At 39.9% G+C, this 19,935-nt stretch overlaps 1 protein-coding gene across 8 annotated transcripts in view; it reads right to left on the minus strand.

The window, feature by feature from the left end:
- The window catches only part of RALGAPA2 (Ral GTPase activating protein catalytic subunit alpha 2), a 212,114-nt gene extending 192,391 nt beyond the window's left edge, over positions 1-19,723 (minus strand). For 5 of the 8 annotated variants that reach the window (XR_014159042.1, XM_081872571.1, XM_081872570.1 and 2 more), the window contains exons 1-3: positions 19,558-19,722; positions 9,926-10,036; positions 3,041-3,090 (exon numbers count right to left, since the gene is read on the minus strand). Coding sequence is in view for 6 of the 8 variants with exons in the window: in XM_081872571.1 (XP_081728697.1) it covers positions 3,041-3,090; positions 9,926-10,036; positions 19,558-19,663 (267 nt within the window). In the remaining 2 variants the exon portion in view is untranslated. Of the gene's footprint in view, positions 1-3,040; positions 3,091-9,925; positions 10,038-19,557 lie in introns of those variants that run through there. The other 3 variants (XM_081872572.1, XM_081872575.1, XM_081872576.1) reach the window with 2 other exon arrangements.
- Between the last annotated feature and the right edge of the window lie 212 nt (positions 19,724-19,935).

Genomic DNA, 19,935 nt, shown 5'->3' on the forward strand with positions numbered 1-19,935 from the left:
AGTAAGGAAAAGGCTGGGGGTGACCAAGCACTTATGTTGGGGGAGGACCCAGAAACGACCACTCCCGGATTCTGCTAGCGATTGAGGCAGACATGAACTGATGGCTCTGCACTGTAAATAGTTTTGCGCCAAAATAAAACCTGTTAAAGACAGATCAGAGTCCTGACTGGTTACTCATGAGCAACCACCACTGACATCTGACAAGGGCCAATGGTCAGGGATGATGGGAGCTGGAATCCAGCAATCTCTGCAGGGACACATGTCTCCCATCCCAATACAGAACATGCATCAACTGAAGTAAGGGGAACAGTACATGAAGTGCAGAGCTAGGTATGGTATTTCAGATGGTTGGTTAGTGGTGATTAAAATAAATTTACAGCAAGAAAGGTTCAGATGTCCATGCTTAGATAGATTCAAGATTAAACTGTTTAAAAGCAAGAATCAGGTATTATTTATAGTCATAATAACTACAGTAATGCAATCAGCACAGGTCAAACAGCCACCGTTTTATTTGTTGTTGTTTTTAGCAAAAAGAGTTGGAACCCCTAATAAAAATATATCCTGTTGTTGTCATTGTTATATTTATTTACATCCCGTCTTTTTTCCTGACAGGAACGCAAGGTGGCTTACAGATAACAACAACAACAACTAAAAACCCCAATCAGGCTCATTTGCTAGGTGGGAAAGAGTGGGATTATTTAAACTCAGAGACTTCTACACTTGTCAAAAGCCCCTTACAGCTCCAGAAATAAAATTTATATTTAAAGATATACCATGTGGCTACATAAACATTCCAGGATCAAATCAGAAACTGGGATGGCTTCTGTAAATCTGGGACTGTCCCTGGAAAATAGGGACACTTGGAGGATCTGGATTATACAGAATTAAACGTAACACATCCAGCCTTTGCTACTGGCTAGGCAATTTGCCTGGTTCTCTAGTGCACATGTGGTGGTTTGGCCCAAAAATTATTCTCTTTTGGTAAGTTTTTCAGACAATTAATCAAATGATAGGGAAATTGCTACAACCAGACCCAAAATGAGCTGTAATACCTTATTTTACTTCAAATTGAGAACATAACAAATAAAGACCTCATCCTCCATTTATTAGCAGCAGCTAGATTTGCGATTGCAAAAATATTGGAAAACTTTAACTGCAAATCTTTTTGAAGCCTGGGTTTTGCAAGTATGAGACATCATGCTTATAGACAAATTAGCTATTTCAGAAAAGGAATATTGATCTGGGGGTGGGAAAGACTCACACCATCTATATGACATGGTATCCTTTTTCGTTTTTATTGGTTTTCACTCTCCATCAACTCATAGAACCTTATGGAGAGAGACTTTCATTTGATTGCCTTTCTTGGAACATCTAAAACTACAACCATCAGCTGCTATTTTTCTTTCTTTTCTGTAGAACTATCAGGCCCTGTTTTCCTTGTATGGGTATGTTTTATTACTTGAAATTTTAAAAAAATTAAAACAACAACAACAACAACAAAAATAATAGGGGGGGGGACCATAATGAAAAAAGAGTAACAGAATTCATTCTCTCTCTCTCTCTCTCTCTCTCTCTCTCTCACACACACACACACACACACACAAAATTAAAACATACAGATCAGTACAATAAAAATATCACAGCACCAGCCCTTTTCTAAAGGCCTGTTGGAACAAATAAGTCTTCATCTACTGGTGGAAGGACAACAAAGAAGGAGCCAGTTTAACTTCTCTAGAAAAGGAGTTCCAAAGTCTGGGAGCAGCCATCAAAAAGGCCCTCTCCCGTGTCCCCACCAAGTGTGCCTGTGAGGGTGGCGGGACCAAGAAAAGGGCCTCCACAGAAGATCTCTGAGCCTGAGCAGGTTCATCTGAGGGAAAACAGTCTTTAATTGGGAAAACAATTAACCCCCTTTCCCCCATGTTGCTACTAGAATCCATGTGAGAGCTCCCCCAAATCAATTTTCTTTAACCAAACCAAACCAAACCAAACCCAGGAACACTACCACCAAGAAACTGGATGAAAACATTGGACTGCACTTCATGGTTGTCATACACTACTGTCTATCAACGCCCACCCCCTTTGCAGGGTTTTCTAAACTATAATAACATCTCCACTTTGCAACATGGATTTTATTTGCATTCGCAGAGCAATTTTTAAAATGTTTATATGTTGAGACAAAAAATCCCACATTTTTACCATGAAATTAAACCTGAGTTAGAAATAGCACAAACACCCAGCTTTGCTGCTATCTTTTGCTTTTGGGCAGATATGCTACTGCCCAGTCTAAGCTACACTACAATCATGAATTTTCTAATTACTTTCTGTGTACAACAATCACTTATAAAGAATAAGCAAATCCCTTCAAAATGAACCAGGTGTGGTGGTGGCTTGGTTTCCAGCCAAGGTGAACCTGTGAAGCTTGTCCTCCCTGGTGAATTATGCTTTTAAGAAGCAGAAGTGACCAAGTAACAGTGAGACATTGAAGCCAGAAGTAGACTCCCTGTTTCAGCACAGGCCAGGAGTTCTTTATCCATTCGCTACAGACAGCTCTTTGGTCTTCCAGACAACAAGTATGGAGAAGGGCCAAGTGCCTTGCAAAAACGCCAGTCATCAATCACAGCTCCGACTTCAATCATTGACTAAAAACACTGAAGTGGAAGTGGCTCATCTCTCAAAAAGCAATAGCCTTGAATGGTGCCTACAGATTCTGCCTCATAGCTTTTGCTCTACAAGAGTTAGAAACTCAATGCCCTTGCAGGACAGACATAAAATGCAGGGAGTCTTCTAATCCCACCTCACACTTCCAGTTAAGTCACTGGAAGCGTGATAGGAATTAGATGTCATGCTATTTTTCTTTAAATCACTCACAAACTGAATGTGAGAAAGAGAGGGTCTGCCCACAATTTAAAATAGAGGAAAATAGCCATAAATCTCACTTTACAGTTTGTGATGAAATAAATGTTTGTCAGAAATGTAACTTATTCACTATAATCATGAAGGAACCATAATGTTGAGTAAGTACTGAAATGTGATAACTTACTTCAAAAAGAAAGAGAATGGAGTCCAGCTCCTCCCTTTGTGACTTATTCCCTGGGAGAAAAGGAATGTTTCCAGTCAGTATGGATAAATACAATATACTACTCTGTTAATAAATCCCATCAGACTGCTAGCTTTCAAATTCAGTGCTCTGCTCGCATATCTACTACACAAAAGTATGCAACAGTATGAAGGAGCAGTATTGTAAGAGTACAGTGTCAGAAAAAAGTTAAAGATAAATCTAAGCTTCTTTCCTTCAACCCTTTGCTCTAATAACTGACAGCCCACAAAAGGCTCTCTGTCACACACGTTATGTCTTAAGGAATATTTAGTGAGTAGAGAAACTGGGATGTAATGGGAAGCAAAATGAAGAGGGGTCCAATATTCAGGAGAAAAGGATACTGGCCGGGTTTTCATGACATGGTAACTCAAACTATGGTTTTCCAGGACTGTGAAAATGTTCAGGCTCCCTGGAAGCTTTGCTCTTCCCTGGTCCTTTTTGCTCCCACCAAACACTGAGCAAGGTTTAGCTTAGCATGTTCTCCAAACTGGGTCTTGTGGTTAAGCTCTCTCCTCAGCAACCATGAGCAGTAGCCAAAAACAAACTACGGTATATATTAAACTTTCTATAGCAGCATACAGTCTATCCCTAGACCAGCCATACTTTCCTTTTTAATAAGCTGAAGTAGAATCGTAGAATTGCAGAGTTGGAAGAGACCACACTGTAATCTAGTCCCATCCCCTATAATGCAGGAATTTTTTGCCCAATGAGGGGCTCGAACCCACAACCACGAGCTTAAGAGTCTCCTGCTCTACCAATGAGCTATCCTAGGCCCGTGTTATCTTGTCATTTTGAAAAAGATATACCACTTAACGATTCTTCTCAGCAAATTAAATTCTTGCAAAACTCACTCTATATAGTATTTGTGTTTGATAAGTTTAGATATTTACATTTCCTCATGGGTAATTTAAAAAGATATAATAAGGACTTATTTGTAGCTGAATAGGATTTAGATTTTATCAGAAATTTTTTAATGGGGTGCCAGGACTTGGAATTGGAGGCTCCTACACTCCTCCTTATCAATTTAACCTGTCTGGTCCCAGGGGCTTTGTTCAGCCACAGGGCAGCAATTGATACAATCAAAATACCTGAGACAATTTAACAAAAGCTTTATGTAATGCACATAAACACTTAAAAATGAATACACATAGGTCCCACTTCCTAAACACTTCCTATGTAAAAAAAACACTTATCCAAACATGAGGAATTAGTACCCCAAACTCACTATACACACCACATATTCAGATATATGAACAGAAAATATTTTTTACTTCCTTGTTTCACTTTTGCAGGTTGGCTGAGGAATGGAAAGAGAGGGACAGAGGGGGAGCAATCAGACAAATCAGAGAGCATTTTTTTCCATCCTCCTTGTTTGCCTTTTAATTATTTACTGTACTATATTAAACTCTAGTGATCTGTACTTTAGTACAGTTTCAGAGGGTTTTCCGGGGGGGGGGGGGGGGAGGGGAGCTTTGGAAGTCAAAATGTTGCAGTCATGAACACATTAGAAATGTCCCCATAGGAATAAGTAGAAATCATTGATTTGTTATGCAAATGCTTGTCTAACGAACTATTTCCAGAGAACACATTGTGTTTGGATAGCGGGACCTGTGTGTATTAAGCACAATCACACAAGTGTGTAAAGGGAATGCAAATAAAAGTATCTTACACTTCTAAGGACATAATATTTTAATAGCAAAAGTTTTGCCTTCTTTTTGCAATCACATTAAAATGTGTTTGGGGAGGGGAAGATGTGCTTCTTGTGCATGCTAAGCAGGGCTACATCTTAATAAACTGTCACATACTGTCACATACTACAAATAAATAAAAACCTTTTTTTTTTTAGCCTCAAGCTAGATTGAGTTGTTTAAATGACTTGCCAGGAGCCTCACAACCAATTTTTTCATGAGCTGACAACAAAGTTTGAACAGCTGCAACAAAGTAAGAAGAGAGGGGTTGTAATATATGTAAAGAACAAAATTGAAGCTCAACAACTTTTTAAAGACGAAGAAGGAAGAATTATTGCAGTCCAGATCAAATGGCAAGGGGAAAAAATAATAATTGTCGGGATCTACGCACCTAATGGAAATAAAGCAGACTTTTTAAAGAATTTGGAGGAAAAACTGTTCGATTATGTAGATCAAAAGATCATCATAATGGGGGATTTCAACGGTGTGGTGTCAATGGAAATGGATAGACTAAGAGCGGTTGGGCCTAGCAAGGAAGGAAAATTACCAAAGACATTTTTTACGATGGTAGAAAACTGCAATTTAATTGATATTTGGAGATTGAGACACCCACTGGAAAAACAATTTACATTCTATTCTGACCCGAACCAATCAATGTCGAGAATAGACCAAATATGGGTCTCAAATGAATTAACCCCAAGAATCAGACAAATAGAAATCCAACCGAGAACATGCAACTGGCCGAGATGACCGGCAGAATCCGTGATCTGGGAGAAGAGAAGATGGAGGAAGACTGGGAGAAATTTAAGATGTATCTACAAAAACATTGTAATTTGGTTGAATGTTAAGAAGGATGCTAGATTATAAAAAACTGGCCACCACTAAACTAGATTTAAATTTGATGATAAGTGAGACTAAAGAAAATATAAAATTTTTTTGGAAGAAGTGCTAGATTATATTTGAATGAGTGGACATGAGATTGTAAACAAGTTGATAATTTGTTTGGAAAAAATTTTTAACGATGTAAATGGGAGCGGGAGACGTGAGGGAGTCCAAAGAAGTGATGAAATTGTTGTAAAAGAAGTAAGATTGTTTATTATGTGTGCATTTATATTTAAAAACCTTAATAAATATTTATTAAAAAAAAAAAAAGAAATCCAACCGAGAACAATTTCAGATCATAGTTCAATAGAATTTGAGTTACAAGGATATGAAGAAAGAACCTTTAGATGGAGAATGAATGACTACCTCCTGGATGACCAAAAAATTGTGGAGAAAGCACAAAAGAATCTGATGGACTACTTTGTAAACAATTCCAATAAAGGTATAAAAATGAGTATAGTATGGGATGCCAGCAAAGCGGTTATGAGAGGATTTTTCATCCAACAAAATGCAATTAAGAATAAAAATAGAGAAAAAGGGAAGAAGGAAATTTTAAGACAAATAATGGATAACGAGCAGAAATTAGTGAAGAAACCGAATAATGTGAAAGCAAAACAGAATATAAAGGCCTTACAAGTTCAGTTTGCGATGATAATTAACAGAGAAGTGGAATGGAATATAAAAAAAATGAGACAAAGGAATTTCGAATTGGCTAACAAGTCAGGAAAATTGCTGGCATGGCAGATCAAAAAGAGGAAGGAACAGAACACCATCAATAAAATCATCGTGGAGGGACAAGAGATAGATAACCCAAAAGGTATTAGAAAAGGATTTCTGGATTTCTACAGACATCTGTATAAAAGAACAGAAAGGAACAACATGAGGAAGATAGAAATATTTGAAAGAAAAAAAGGTGCAGAAGATCCCGACAGAAAAAAAAGAAAGGCTGAATGCCCCAATAGAAATTAGTGAAATAAAAGAAGTTATAAAAGAACTCAAAAGAGGGAAGGCCAGATGGTTTTACAGCATGTTATTATAAAGAAATGAAACACATCATGTCAGTACCTTTGAAAGAAGTTATGGACAATATTCTTAAGGAGAAAGAAATCCCTGGAACATGGAAAGAAGCGTTTATTACCTTTATTCCAAAACAAGATTCAGATTTGACACAAGTTAAAAATTATAGGCCAATTTCATTGTTAAATACAGACTATAAAATTTTTGCAAGTATTTTGGCGAGGAGAATTAAAATAATATTACAAGAAGTTATTCATAAAGATCAAGCAGGTTTCCTACCTGGCAGACAGATGAAAGATAATGTAAGGAATATAATCAATATTTTGGAGTATCTGACTGCCAGGAATGAGAAACAAGCAATGTTAATATTTGTGGATGCGGAAAAGGCCTTCGATAATATATCATGGGATTTTATGTTAAAAAATCTGGAATTTATGGAGGTGGGGAAGGAATTCCTCAATGGAATAAAGGCAATATATACTGAACAAAGAGCTAAGTTAATTGTAAATAATGTGATTACGGAAGAAATAGGGATAAGCAAAGGTACGCGACAGGGGTGTCCACTTTCGCCATTGTTATTCATCATGGTCCTAGAAGTCTTTCTAAATACTATAAGAGAAAATAAGGAAATAAAAGGGGTAGAATTAGGCCGGAATGAGTATAAGGTTAAAGCCTTTGCCGACGATCTGGTTTTAACGGTGGAAGAACCTCTAGAGAGCACCAAAAATATTCTTGAAGAGGTGGAGAGATTCGGCCAAGTGGCAGGTTTTAAATTAAATAAGAGAAAGTCCAAAATAATTGCTAAGAATATGGATCAAGAAACGATAGAGATAATGCAACAGCAAATAGGAATAGAAATAGTGAAGAAGGTGAAATATCTTGGTGTTTGGTTAACCCCAAAGAGTATTGATTTATATCAGAATAATTATATACCAGTGTGGAATGGAATAAAGAAAGATCTGGAGGTGTGGGGACGAATGAAATTATCGATGTGGGGAAGGATTTCAACGATAAAGATGAGCGTTCTGCCAAAACTATTGTTTTTGTTTCAAACAATTCCAGTAATCAGAGGGACGGCTATTTTTAAGGAATGGCAAAGAACAATTTCAAGGTATATTTGGCAGGGTAAGAAGCCTAGAATTCAATTTAAGTTACTAACAGATGTGAAAGAAAGAGGAGGCTTCTCCCTGCCAGACCTGAAATTATATTATGAAGCAGCATGTCTCTGCTGGTTAAAGGAATGGATAAAATTAGATAATACGGAGTTGCTAGATTTAGAAGGATTTGATAATAGATTTGGGTGGCACGCATATTTATGGTCTGGAAAGAAGAAAGGTCATGTAGGCTTTGAGAACCACATTTTCCGAAGATCATTGAAAGAAGTCTGGGATAGGTATAAAAACCTACTCGAGCCTAAAACTCCACACTGGTTGTCTCCATTAGAGGTTATGAGTGTTAAAAAAACCAATATGAGGAAAAACTGGATTACATACGGAGAGTTAATTGTTAAGGAAGGGGGGAGATGGAAATTGAAACCTTATGAAGAGGTAAAAGAGCATGTATATGACTGGTTGCATTATTTACAAACAAATGAAATGTTTAAGAAGGATTTCAAGGAATATGGATATGCAGAGAAAGAGTCGAAATTTCAAATTGAAATAATAAACAACGAATTTAAGATACTATCTAAAATGTATAAAATTTTGCTGGAATGGCATACAAAAGATGAGGAAGTTAAATCGATTATGAAAAAATGGGCCAGGGATTTTGGATATAATATACAAATGGATGATTGGATTAAATTATGGAATGAAAATATGAAATTTACTGCATGTATAGCGTTAAAAGAGAATATAATGAAAATGATGTATAGATGGTACATTACACCGGTAAAACTTGCAAAAATGTATAAAACAGGTAAGAAATGTTGGAAATGTAAAGAAAAGGATGGCACTTTTTATCATATGTGGTGGGAATGTAAAAAAGTGAAGAGCTTCTGGGAACTGATTTATAATGAACTGAAGAAAATGTTGAAATATACATTTGTTAAGAAACCAGAGGCTTTTCTTTTAGGAATTATAGGAAACGAAATAAACAGAAAGGACTGTAAACTTTTCCAATATGCAGTAACAGCGGCGAGAATACTACTGGCCCAGAACTGGAAACAAGAACAAGTACCAACATTAGAGGAGTGGAGAATAAAATTGATGGACTATGCAGAACTGGATAAATTGACAGGGAAGATCAGATATCTACAAGACCAAAAGTTTATCGAGGACTGGAGAAAGCTGATGGACTATTGGGAAGGTATAAGTGATAGAGAAATAACGTTAGTGGCATTCAAAGAAGCTCTGTAAAAGTTTAAGAAATATTGTAAAAAAGAAAAATAGATTTTAAATGGTTTTTCGAAAGGCAATAGTGAATTTAAGAACTGTGTATTTAAAAATTAAATTTGGATGATTGTCAGAGAAGCTGAAGGAAGTCCAAAACTGAAAAATTTGTTAAAGTGGAAAATGTGATGTGTTATGTATTCTTTATGTGGAAATAAATAAAAAATTATCTTAAAAAAAACCAAAAACAAAGTTTTCCAAAGGATGATGGTGCTAGCACTTGCTGTTAGGTTTGCTGAACTTTCCTAACATGTGTGAAGATACTATGGAGCATTTGAGGGCTTTACATCCTTTAGCTCTTACACAGATGGATGCTGAAAGGGGGAAATGGCTGTTTTAAACAACAACAGAGGTTTAAATAAAGCAGGGATGAAGGACACTTTTTTAAAAATTTGAAACAAACCAGTTTTAACAAGGAGAAATAGAGATGGTTGACACCAAAAAGCTAACACAACAGAGCCTCTCCAAACTGTTCTCATTGTACTCAAACCTTATTTTGAACTGCCACTTCTCTCTGCTCAGTATCATGCCCACTTGCTCTACTCAAACCTCTGCATTGTTAAAAATCGCCAGTCTTCCCCCCGTTTTTCCTGTATTGCTCCAGTGCCATGGCCACTGCTGTTTGGCAACCTGCCTTCACTTTGCCCCGCCCCACCCAACTCTGATTCAGGCAAATTCAGGATTGTGATGAGGCAGCACATGTCCTCCAATGTGGGCTGTGTGGTGACATTCTTACATTTTTATTATATAGAGATATGCCAAGGAGTGGATTTTGGGGTCTAGTATGTATAGGTCAGTATTAAGCAACTTAAAAGAATATACTAACAAACAAAGCCACTTAAAATTCTTACCTTTTTGTTTCAAGCTAGTTTCCAGTGTTATGAAATTTTCATAGAAGATAAAATAAATCTGAGAATAGTTAATTTCAAAAAACTGTTTAAGTTCACTTCCCTCTATAGCATCTGTAAAAGTAAAAAACAAAACATGTGTGAAAAAGGAGAACATCATCAGCATAGAAATTCAGAATTAAAACCTCTACAGAAAAATAAAGCAGCAGGAAAATAACACTAGAAGTATTAATAGAAATACATGGTACAATGTATAAGGTGGCAGTGTTCAAATGGCTTGATCTTAAACACACCTAACATTCAAGACTTCAGCTATTGAAGTCACATACCGGTAATCTCTTTGCAACCTCCTGAATAAAATAAATGTTACCTCTTTTTTAAGCCCTTATTCTAGATCCTATAATCAAAGTTTCATCTCATATCACTATACTGAAACTATAGCCACTGGTCTGCTTGCCTTAGATGGGTAAAGGCCTTCCCTAAGCAACCATGCAGAGAAGCTATTATAAATTGTAAAAGAACAGGACCACTCTTTCCTTCAGAATGCCAATATGTCACAAAATATTGACAGATATATGCAGATAGGCAAACAAATAAGAAATTTGTAAGCTAGTCACATTTGTAGACTTATTTGCCAGACAGTCTTACCCTGACCTTAAGGTGAACATTCAGATAATCAGAAGTTTAGATAAATAGAAAAAAAAAATCCTCTTACATCCCTTCCAGTGAGATTGGAGTGCACGATAAGTTTATTTTCATGTGTATCTCCCCTATTAGATCAAGAACCATTCACACAAAATGGCGTGTGCAAGTGGTTTCCAGGCTGGACAACTGCATCAGGCATCAAGAAATAGTCTCACATTTCCTAGCACTGGATCAGAAATTATTGGTACTTATGACCTGTGGAGAAACTAGGCTGCTGTATTGAGGTTCCTCACAATGCATTCACTTTATCATAAGGCTCCATAATTGACTCCATCAATTACATCATCTGAAGACACTTGCTCTTCATGCACTTTACTGTAGTGTGCCTTTCCACCATCACAGTACATCATGGACTAGACCAAGCTAATCTATGCACAGATTATGTGCAGGATGAGATTAGGCCTAATGACCCCTCACCAAATCCAACCCGATGACCGCAACATACACTAACCATCTGTGTGATCTATAGAAGCTGGGGAGGACATTAGAGTGTTGGAGTAGTAGGGCCTTGAAGACCAAGGTGTAAATGGGAAGAAAAGAACCATGTACACCAACTTAAGCAACATGGAAGGAAGGTAGGACATTAACATAATAAAATATATATTGTCGTATTGTTCCTCCTGCAGGAGGAAGGGTGGGATATAAATTTAATAAATAAAAATGAAAGAAAAAAAATACAGTTCAGTTTTAGGGAAATTATAACCCCGCTGAGCATTGTCCTGCCACCTTAGAATCATAGAATCATAGAGTTGGAAGAGACCACAAGGGCCATCGAGTCCAACCCCCTGCCAAGCAGGAAACACCATCAGAGCACTCCTGACATATGGTTGTCAAGCCTCTGCTTAAAGACCTCCAAAGAAGGAGACTCCACCACACTCCTTGGCAGCAAATTCCACTGTCGAACAGCTCTTACTGTCAGCTCTTACCTTCTCTGCATTAGGAAAGAGATACTGCTTTGGGAGATTAAAGTGGCAGGCATGTGTACAATCTTCCAGTCAGTTCAGACAATGCTTTGTGCCCAAGGCAGGAACACAGGGACATTGTCACTTTGATCTAAACTGCAACAAAACAATGGCCCAACTACTGAAATACATTCTGTGTAGAGCTTCCTTTAAAAATTATTCACTTATAACACAGCTGTACAACTTTGCAATGGATTCTGGGCTTGTAAGAACTGTTTCTTATTTCCTATACAGCTATAAGGGGGAGGGACTCAACATATTTTAGGTCATAGTCTCTCATATCAAGCTCCCCATTTGCAGCTACTACCTTTTAACAAACCCTGTGCATGGTTTTGTAGACTGGAACTGTGAACCCAAAGAGCAATGCCCACTACAGATGCACAACCATGAAACATGCTCTCCAAAGAGGCTCATCTTCCTTGGCCATCCTTGAAACTGCTGGAAACTTAACAAAGGCTTGCTGTTCAAATAAATAAAATTAGATTCTACCACACAGTAGTTACATATGTACATAATAGTAAAGTATGATTCAGCATTACTGTAATAGCCTAGGAAAGCATCAGGTTCACAAGCTCCCCCCGCTCCTTCTCACTGTGACTGCAAGGAGGAAGTTGGAAGCTTTCACTTACATTTTTAAAAAAATAACTACAGTTATTACTCAGAAGCAGCACTAATTTGAACAATGGTTTATTTAACTAAACATCAATGTCTGGTTCGCTTATTTCAGTGAACCACAGTTAAGACTAGAGATGTCAAAAAGCTCCACTACACACGGGAGGAGGAATTCCTGCAATTCACATGTTCATTTGAGGTCAGGAACAGAAATCATACAAGTCAATACAAGCAGTATTTGCTGTAATTTTTAGTCCTCAAACATTACATAAATGATCATTTTATTTACTGCATTGCTTCTGCCATTTCCCTTCCATCTGTGGCCAATGCACCTTTGGAACAGTGTGCTTCTCAATTGATAGGATTAATGCGAAGCATTTTACATATAGAATTGCAATTCCAACTTATATTAATTATATCAGCACCAGACATTCTCATACCAATGCTATATTTTTATGTTGTGAACTGCCCTGAGATCTACAAATGAAGGGTGGTATATAAATTAAATAAATAAAAAAATCTATAACTGGCTCCAAGTTCACATGCTAGCCCAGGATATAGTGCAGATAATGAAATACAAAGTAAACACTGTGCTTGTATTAACTTTCCCCGCATGAGTATAAAAACCCATCTATATTCTGGCCACAGGTCCCAATTAAGACCATGGCTAGGGCTGGGTGATACCAGCTTTTCAACATCACACTGCATCGCTAGCCAAACATCGTGGTTGGGGGGAAAGTGCTCTTGCCTCTGCCCGCACTTGCCTCAAGAGCTAAGGCGGTTTTACCCAGGCTCGCAGGCTGGGACAACGGAGCTAGTTTGCGCTGCTCAGCTGAGAAGAGGTAAGGTCCTCCCCCCCTCCTGCTCAGACAGGCCCAGTGCTCTCACCACTCGTGCATGAGCGATGAGAGCATCAGAGCTCCTTCAACTGCTCACTGCAGGGAGCGGCCAACATGCTCCCCTCAGCAGAGCAGTTTCACAGAGTCCCCGCCACGCTGGTAGCTTGCGGGAACCAGCACTGGGCTGGAGACTCCTTTAAATGCTCAACTGAGGCAAGGGCAGCTGCACAGTCCTCAGTTAAGCAGTTTATAGATGCAGAGGGAGGAACAATCTGTGTCGGCGCTTCATTGATACAGCTTGTTTCTCCCTCTCTGTCGTATGAGGGCAGAGTGGGATGGTGGTTTCACTCAGCACTCTATCTCTGGTGAAACCGCCACCGCTCCTGAGTCCCTCTGCTAGCAGTGCCCGCTGGAGGAAGGAACTCTTAACCCCCTTCAGTGGACACTGATAGCAGGGAGACTCAGGAGCGGTGGCGGTTTCACCAGCAATATACCTTTTGAGTGAAGCCGACATCGCGGTCTGCTCCTCATAACAGTCCTGGGCAATATATTGATATATCACCCAGGCCTAACCTAATGTGACATCAGGTGAGGAGCAAGTGAGAATGAGCTGCCAATGCGCAAGCAGGAGCTTTCAAGTGCACTCCTAATTTGCATTGGTAAGGGAGATTTGTTGTCACCACCAATCCACTGAGCAAGACAGCTGGGATCAGCTGTAATAATACTGTGTTCCCCGCAGGGAACTCCATAGCAAACTGATCCTTGAAGTCACTAAGTCAAGCAAGGATCCTTTGCAAGCCGCTTGCAAACAGCCCTACTTAGTGCTTTGAAGCAGAAAAGATCAGCTGATTGGTGGCACTTCAAAGCACTATGCAGGGCTCTTTACAAACCCCATCATCTGGCATCATCATTACATCGGCCACTGACAGGCGGGTGGCTCTGTCCAACTGTCAAATCTTACATGCTCCATTGCCACATATTTGTACCATATCTAAACTACATTTCCTATTGTTTTTATCAGTGCTCACTCTCGAGTTTGCAGTGTTTTATGTTTTGAATAGAAAGCAGAGGGATTTATATTCCTAAAAAATAATCCAAACGGCACTGAAATTTTAGATAAGGCTGTTTGGGAACAAACGGAATGCATAGCTAAATGCTCATCTTTATAAACAAATATAAAAATTGTGCCGAAAAAGATAATTTTCTGAGGGTAAATCAGATTGATTCTATTAAGTTACCCCACTGATTGATTGATTGATTGATTATTTAATGGATACAAGCCCAGACTTAAAACAACAAGAAGATATTTAATAGGGCAAAACAATCAGACAAAACAATGGAGATTTGGAATAGGATCTACCATTTCTTTTGGGGACCCAGGGCAAATAGCAGCTTGGAAATCGGGATTCTCACCAAGGAAATAGCTAAAGTTTCCATATTTATTTAGTTATTTCATAAACTTTATACACCACCTTATTGTCAAAAAAAAAACAAAACAAAAAACAAACAAACCTCCAACTCAAAGCAGTTTACAAAAATAATCTCCACCACTCACTTGAATCCAAAAATCCGCTTGAGGGTCTGGTGGATGGAAAAGCTCACTGAAAAAGGAGCTGTTTCCTTTTCAATAACTTGAAGTTTACAAAGCAGCTGGGAAGTTCAGTGGGGCAGCTGCTGACTTGCAGTTTCAAATGAACTCAGATGAGCTGCACATACTTCTGGATGAGCCACCAGGAGTTAGAGAATTACAGGAAGCCCAGGTCAAGTATCAGGCAGGAGTCAGTCATATGAGAATAACATTACGTGCTTGTTTTAACTGTTAACATAAAATAATTTGAAGAGCAAGCAAGGTGAACTGAAGTCATTGCCAAACTATGGGAACTCTTATCAAAAGTATTCTGTGCCAGAAAATTGCATGCTTTTATTTATCTATGATCTATTTTGTATTCTGCTTCAATTCATCCTTTGCAGGATGTACTAGGGTGGTACCGGACAAGGAGAAAGAATGTAGAGACCTTGAGGGCCATCAAGAGTATCAAGGCAGGAGTAATAATGGAAAAAAGAAGAGTTTGTGCAAAACACTGGGGTTCATCCTGACAGTTAGAAGCTCTGCTAATAGATTCAACATTCTTACATGAACCAACAGAACAGACTGAATAATTCATGACTCGATATAAAAGGAGACAGACAGCACTTTTTCTGGGTTAACACATGACTAAGATGAGTTAATGGAACAAACATTCACATTTTAACTTGCACTTAGCTCCATCAAGAAGATACTATTAAATCTCAAATAGACTTCAGACACACTCTCAAACTTTTCTGAGACATATATCAGTGCATCATACAATGCAGGTAAAAGCAGAAGCAGCTTTAAGTCAATGGAGATCAGGGGCCATGAATTGGCTTCAATTCTCCAATTGTAATATTGGTTACAAATGAATATGGCAAGAAATGTACCCCTCCTTAAACCCCAATTTCTTGCACACAGCTTTTGGCTCATCCTCTTCATTTTCATCTCTTACCTAGCTTTAATAGTTGGAACTCTGAATGCTTTCCTGCACAGTAAAGACTACCGGTACTTCCCTTCACCCAACTGCTGATGTGGTATCCCATTTATGAAAGGTTCTACCCAGGCAGGATTCCCTTTGGTCAACGTTTATTGGGCAACCTTTTAATTTGCCCAAGTTATTTAACAGAAACATTCAGATTAGTTTTTATGCTGGAATTTTACTTGTTTCATTTAAATAATGAATTGTGCTATTCAAGCTTTTATCGTTTTAACCACTCTGAAAGTCTCTGAAAATCAGGATTTTTTTAAAAAACGGATATCAATAATTTAGAATACAAACACTGTGATTTAGTTCCGGTTGCAAGTACTTTCATGTTACGAGTTGTGCCAGGAGGGAGATGCAATACAGTGCAAATGAATAACATCAACATCTGGACCAGATTTGTCACCAAAATTCCTTATCCAACAAGTGGTATGTATGCAGAAGTCTGTGGATCTACTTATCTGGATTGGTGCGAAAATGTTTCAATGCACCTGTCTTAATGCCTGAGCTTTACTAAAACACCCAGTTCTTTCTCACAACTTGTACTTCTGGCTTCCCCTACCTAAAGTTTATATTTATCTCTGTTGAAATTCATTTTGCTAGTTTAGTCCCAGTTCTCCATCATGGGGAAATAATCTTGGATCCTATTTCTGTCTTCTAAGTATGTTTGTTTGTTTGTTTGTTTGTTTGTTGAATTTGTGTTCTGCAGTTCTAAGGGTGGTTCACAACATAATTTGTTAGCTGCCCTGAATACTTGAAGAGCATACATTCTACTACTTCATCCAAGTAATTTATAAAGATGTTAACCAACACTAGGCCCTGGACAGCATCCCGCAGAACCCCACTTGTCACTTATTTCTAGGTTGACGAGGAACTACTGAAATGCACTATTTGGATATGGTCTATTCATCAGCTACAAATCCACCTAATGGTACCATCATCTAGCCCTATTTTACCAGCTTGCCAACAAGGATACTGAGGAGCCTTTGTCAAAGCTTTTATACAATGTCTACAGCACTCCCATAGCCTACAAGACTAGTAACTCTTATCAAAAAAGGAGGTAAGGTTATTCTGGCATGGCTGACTTAAGAAACCCATGCTGGCTCTCTGTGGTAGTGAATATGACACAGGTAGGTCACTGGTTTTCACAGAATGCTATGTACCACTACGTATTCTGTAGCTAAGAAAAGCTTGGTTTGGCTGCAATCCTAAACACACTTACTAGAGAGTAAGTCTCACCAAACACAATCTGCAAAGGCTTGCACTGAATATATAGAGTAAAATCAATGGAGAGACGCTCCTATGGTCTGGTATATTTCCCTAAATCAACCTCTGCATCCATTTACAGCTCCTTCCACCCCCTTTCTCTGAATAGAAGAGCCTAGAATCTGGATAATGTAATCAGCTTCCAGAAGAGACTGCCATGAACACCTCTAAGTATCCCTAATACATTGTACCTTTTGTGAATTGTAAATGTAAACCACTATGGGAGTTAACCTTGGCCACAAAACAGATTATAAAAATATTTATTTATTCATCCAAACTCTCTGCAGTGCTCCTACCTACAAACCCAATATACTTTCCTGTGAATTCCTGGTTTTCCTCTCGATGCTATTAAACAAGTTAATTACGCACATCAAGACTTCACAGTTTGGTTTATTTTGTTCTAAAATCTTTGGAGAATAAACCAATGTATATTTGAATAAGACAGTTCAGTTCAGATAATTGGAGCCAGCAGATATATTGCTGCTTCTTTAGTAATGCATTTTATCAAGGGCTTTCTGGAACTTTAAAACAGTTGTAGACTACAAAATGGGTTGGGAAACATACAGTACAATCCTATACGTGACAACTCAGAAGCAAGTTCCATTGATTTAAATAGGCCTTACTCCCATGTAAATTGGTATACAGTAATCTTTAAAATATCCTCAAAAAGATACGGTTCAGAACACTATCTAAATAGGCCTCAGTAATTCCAGCACAATATTGGTCTAGCTTTGATTAACACGGCAAACCTATGTGTCTAAGCCAGGCTTCCTCAACCTTGGCCCTTCAGATGTTTTTGGCCTACAACTCCCATGATCCCTAGCTAGCAGGACCAGTGGTCAGGGATGATGGGACTTGTAGTCTCAAAACATCTGGAAGGCCCGAGGTTGAGGAAGCCTGGTTTAAGCAGAACTACTGCAGCCTGCAGGTAGGAGCTCACTCAATTGGATACACCTCCCAACACACACAAAATTATCCACCTATAAAGCTAGATTCCGTGGAGAAGGTATCAAGCTTAGTCTCCCCTTGGTTTTCCATTTGCAGGTGTTTTTCTAATGGAGCACTGAGACAGCTGAGTCCCACCTGCAGTGTGAAGCAGCACAGCAGGGATACACTGTGAATTAGGCCATTATCTTATGCAACTTCCTGGAAGATCAGTGCTTTGTTTACTCATAGGAGGGTGATAAAGTTAGGTAGAATGGATGTTTATTTTACTCAACAACTCCCACCTCCCCCACTGCTTGACATAATACAGCCAGCTCAGATTTCAGAGCCAGTGGAACTGCTTCAAGACTCTGCAAGATGGTTCAGCCCATGCTGGCAATGGACAATCCACACAACTGACAGGGACCATTGCAAGATCAAAACAAACTGAAATTCACAGTGAATGCACATGGGGTGAGTGCAAGAATATTATTGTCCCCAAGGAGAAGACACTGCTCATATTTCCAGTCTAGCTGAGAGCACAGGAAGTGGGTATGCTGGGCATTACCCTAGTTTTACTAAGTTTAACTAACAAAAGCTGGAACAATTGAACAGAGAAACCAGTTCCTTATCATGATCTAGTTACATCAAGATTTGTCTTTTGCCTCCTGGCAACATGCAATACCATGAATCAGGATTCACTTTGAAATTTAAAAAAACACTTCTTTTTAAAACTGCAGAACAAGCCAGCAACTTTTTTTTAGTGCGTGTGAGTTTGAGGCACAAGGATGTTAACCCTATCCTTGTCCCTTGCTTACAATACACCTGCCATCTTTTTTATCTCCATCACAACAATGTACTCTAACAAAGGGGGGGGGGCTCTTTGTGAGAAGAGAATGTAAACAACAGAGTTAGAAGAGGTCACAGGCAAGACCTTAGGTGCACACATGAAACATGGCAAGAGTACTAGCTGCAGAGATTGGTTCAACTTAGCATGCATTCATAACTGCAGTGAATGTTTAAAGTACAAAGTAAAAAATAGGTAAAGGACCCCTGGATTGTTAAGTCCAGTCCAAGGCGACTATGGGGTGTGGCGTTCATCTTGCTTCAGGCTAAGGGAGCAGGTGTTTGTCCACAGCTTTCTGGGTCATGTGGCCAGCAGAACTATACCGCTTCTGGTGCAAGGGGACACTGTGATGGAAGCTAGAGTGCACAGAAATGCTGTTCACAGAGCAAGGGGAGCTCACCCTGTTGTGTGGATTTGAACTGTGTTTGAAGTACACCATGGTCATGGTATTGCTTTCCTTACAACAGTAAATTCTTTCCCACCCCACTGCATATATGGGGGCTGTGAGAATCATGGAATTGTGGAATTGGAAGGGATCCTGACAGTCATCTAGTCCAACCCCCTGCTATTCAGGAAGGCTACCCACAGCCATCCCTGGGTGAGCTCTAACCACCAACCTTTTGGTTAACAGCCAGATCCATTGACCCACTGCCCCTCTGGAGGTTGGCGGGGGGGGGGGCAGGAAAGAGCCACGTTATACCCTATCTCTGGGTTTGGTTCGGTTTTGCCTGTCTGTCCGATTGAAAGTCGCTTTGGGCTGCCCTGGGCAAAGCAACTCGCCAATGTCATTAAGTAGTGATGGCTGTGATAACGAGGACCTCACACGGCAGGGAGGGGACCCGGGGCATCCCGGATTCGCACCCTCCAGCGCCGCTGAGCGGGACGAGCGGGACCCCCCCCCGCCGCCGCCGCCTGCCCCACTCACCCATCAGCGCCCTGAGGTGCTTGAGGCGCGTCAGGACGTCCTTCCGCGGGTCCAGCGCTTTCTGGGTGGACTTCTTGACATCGGCGTGGCCCCTCCGAGAGAACATCGCCGGGCAGTTGGGGGGGGGGCGTCGCCCTCGCCGTCAGCGCGGCAGCCGGGAGACCCTCGGGCGCCGCGCCGCCTCCACAGCCAGGGAGCGAAGGGCGGCGGGGGGGGAGGGGGGCAGGCGGGGCCTGGGCGGGACTGCTGCCCGGCTCGGAGGTCCTTCGGGGGTTCTCTTTCGCGGGCGCGTGTCTCGCTTTTCTCTTCTCCGGGGCGGGGGGGGGGCGGGGGCGGGGGCGGACCAATGCCTGCCTCGCCCAGTAGCGGCGGCGCAAA

Source organism: Podarcis erhardii, assembly GCF_964252035.2.
Source record: "Podarcis erhardii genome assembly, chromosome: 8".
Taxonomy (NCBI): domain Eukaryota; kingdom Metazoa; phylum Chordata; class Lepidosauria; order Squamata; family Lacertidae; genus Podarcis; species Podarcis erhardii.